This window comes from Ursus maritimus, unplaced genomic scaffold (genome assembly GCF_017311325.1).
Source record: "Ursus maritimus isolate PB19 unplaced genomic scaffold, ASM1731132v1 scaffold_2, whole genome shotgun sequence".
NCBI lineage: Eukaryota > Metazoa > Chordata > Mammalia > Carnivora > Ursidae > Ursus > Ursus maritimus.
Genome location: NW_024424452.1, coordinates 9,971,776 through 9,974,652, shown reverse-complemented (window position 1 = coordinate 9,974,652; position 2,877 = coordinate 9,971,776). Strand labels below are relative to the sequence as shown.

The window sequence follows — 2,877 nt, the reverse complement described above, 5'->3', positions numbered from 1 at the left end:
GATGGATGGATGGATGATGGATGGATGGATGATGGATGGATGGATGATGGATGGATGATGGATGGATGGATGATGGATGGATGGATGGATGATGGATGGATGGCTGGGTGGCTGGGTAGCTGAGTGGTAACGTGAGTGACTAAGAGTGTAAAGGAATGGACGAGCTAATTGCAGACTAGCTCAGGAGTCACTACTCAAAGGAACTTTCTAAATCTCTGAAACGTGAGGCCTTGGCACCCCCCAGAGGCCGGAGTCTCTAACGACCCATCTCCCTTAAAGCCCTGGGCACTGACAGTCCTGAGAATCGGGAGCACGGACCTACGAAAGTTAGGGGTGCTGGGAAGCAAGAGATCTAGGGTCCAGTGCTGACTCATTCTGGGGACCTTGGGAACGTTCCACCTTCTGAGGCTCAATTTTCTCATCTGGAAAATGGAGCTAATCAAACCTGATGCCTGTAATGCTATGAGATTTAAACAAAATTATGTACATAAAGCATCTGAGAGGGTCATCTGGCAGAGATCAGGGGCCCACGGAATGTGAGTTCCTTCCCAGAGGCAGCCCTAGGGCACACATGCACACACATGCACGCACACGCACACACACACACCAGTAGGGAAGAGGGACAGAGAGCGAGACCCCAGGCCAGACCAGATTCAGAAAGGCAGATGCAGACATACTTATTCTGCAGGGGTCCCATGCTCTGGCAGGGCTGGCCTGGCCTTGGGGCCCAGGGGCTCGGGGAGCGGGGACGCAGACAAGGTTCCTGAGCCCTGCGGGGGCTCAGCGTCCTGGGACTGGGCCAGCTGGGCCGTGTGCTCAAAGGCGGCTTGCAGCAGGTGGGAGGCGAGGCAAGTGGTCCAGGTGATGAGGTAGGCCAGGTGCCAGGTGAGCGCCGTCGTGATCTCCACCCACCAGTACAGACGCCTCAGCAGCGCCCGGAGCTCCGGCACCACGCGGCTGTCCAGTAGTGCCTGGAGGGGATGAGTGGATGGGCAAGGGGCCAGGCCCAGGGCCCCAGGCCTGCCCTCGCGCCGCCCGGCCCGCCCACCTTGCTGAGCAGCCTGCCCAGGCTGCAGCGACGACGGGCCCTCCGGCACAGCCTCCAGGTCAGCAGCAACAGCAGCAAGCCTGCCAGCATCAGACCGTGCAGGCCGGACAGAAGCAGGTCCGTGCAGGTGGCCGCAGACAGGCCTAGCCGCTTGGGGGCCAGGCCCAAGGTCCGGGCACAGCGCCGCACGCCTGCCCAGGCCAGCTGGGGCACCCGCAGCCCCAGCCACACGGGGACTCCGAGCAGTCCCAGCCCTGCCCTCAGCGCCCGGCCCAGGGGGCTGGCAGCTGGAGGGGCCTGGCAGCCGCGGCACCCCCAAGCCTCCTGGGCCAGCCCCGACAGCCAGCGGTTAAAGAGGCGAATCTTGAGGAGGAAGAGATTGTAGAGGTGGACCCGGTTCTGGACCAGCTGCAGGAGGAGAGAGAGCCAACCCGTTGTCACTCACGTGGGGGAGGAGCCCTACCCGCCACCGCGGGCCAGGCCCCCCTTCTCTCTGGGCCTCAATTTCCCCAATCTGCCCACTTCTAAGGACTCCATTCTCAGGAGGGGGCTTTAGAAAGTGTTTTGAATTATTGTTGGTTTTCTTTCCCTTGGATTGAAGTAAGTATTTATAATACTCTAGACAGAAGGAAGTGGGCTGTTTATTATTATTATTATTATTATTATTATTATTATTATTATTGAAGGAATGACCACCCATCCCCCTCAGCCCTCTGATCCTGCAGGATTTGAACCCCAGGGGGGTCTTTTCTCCCAAACACCTGGGCTCTCCTGCCCACCGGTTGCCTGTTGGTGTCATGAGGGCGGCTGGGGGCAAAGGGCACTGCTGTTACGGGTAGAGATGTGAGGCATGGGAACAGTGACCAAGGGACTGAGGGACCTATGGAGAGGAGGGAAGGAGAGGGAGGGACCCAAGAAGACCTCCAGGCTTCTGTCCTGGGTGACAGGCTGGCTTTGTTGTCTCCCATTCACGGGGAGAAAAGAGTGAGCTTGGGTGGGGAAAGAGTCTATAAACAGGGAAGCCCCCCCTGAGTCCTGGGGCTGAACGGCCCCTCATCAGAGTCCTAAAGCCCCCTATCTGGACCCTACGCGCCCTTGTCCAGAGGACCACTTGGAACCCTAGGGGGCAGTGTGGGACACAGCCACCTGGCTTGGGGGTGGGGCTTCTAAGGCAGGTAGTCGCCTAGTGCCACCGGCAGGGACAGGTCCATGGGGCCCAACAGCTCTGAGGTGGCTGTGAAGGTCTGGGAGGACCCCACCCCAATCCCCCCGGTGCCCCACTCACCAGCACTAAGAGCTTCACCACCAGCAGCAGAATCCCCAAGAGGTTGGATCTGACTGGAGGGACGGCCTCCATGTCTGGCCCTTCTCCCCTTCCTCCAGCTGGGAGAGGGAGGGTGACCTCACAGATACTGCCGGGTGGGGGCCAAGTTACCGTGGGGACCTAGTTGCCACAAGAGACCCCCGTTTACCTGCCTCCCGCCGCTGCACTGCACAAAAACTAGGGTTCTTTGTCTTCTCCGTCCTGCCCCTTCCTTGTAGGAGGCCGCCCCGGACTCCACATCTGGCCTGCTCACACAGGTGCTGGAGAAGGTCCTCAGATGGACAGCCCTGGGGCCTGAGTGGGCAACTGAGGCAGTCATCGTGTACAGAAACCGTGGCTGAGGGTGGCTGGGTGCTGCACCTGCCCACATCTGCGGAAATCCCAAAGTGTCGAAGTCCCAGGAAGTAGAAATATTGACCACCACCACCCCCCAGGGCCACAGGTGACAGAGTGTTTGGAGACAGATGGAAGTCGCCACTGCCCAAACCTGCAGGCCCCTACCTAA

General features: G+C 59.6%; 1 protein-coding gene across 1 annotated transcript; it reads right to left on the bottom strand.

Annotated features, from left to right (window-relative positions):
- Positions 1–596: 596 nt before the first annotated feature.
- TMEM270 (transmembrane protein 270) lies at positions 597–2,405 on the bottom strand. The gene is made up of 3 exons (XM_040634529.1): positions 2,334–2,405; positions 1,049–1,456; positions 597–971 (listed from the first exon to the last, which is right to left on the bottom strand). Exons 1-3 carry the CDS (start codon positions 2,403–2,405, stop codon positions 678–680), a joined length of 774 nt encoding a protein of 257 aa, XP_040490463.1. The 3' UTR covers positions 597–677.
- Between the last annotated feature and the right edge of the window lie 472 nt (positions 2,406–2,877).

Excerpts from the sequence above, each read along its gene's own strand:
- TMEM270 (XM_040634529.1), bottom strand. The coding sequence starts at position 2,405 with ATGGAGGCCGTCCCTCCAGTCAGATCCAACCTCTTGGGGATTCTGCTG. Across the intron at positions 1,457-2,333 it reads TGGTGAAGCTCTTAGTGCTG|CTGGTCCAGAACCGGGTCCA; the intron begins GTGAGTGGGGCA and ends CTCCTCCTGCAG. Across the intron at positions 972-1,048 it reads TGGGCAGGCTGCTCAGCAAG|GCACTACTGGACAGCCGCGT; the intron begins GTGGGCGGGCCG and ends CATCCCCTCCAG.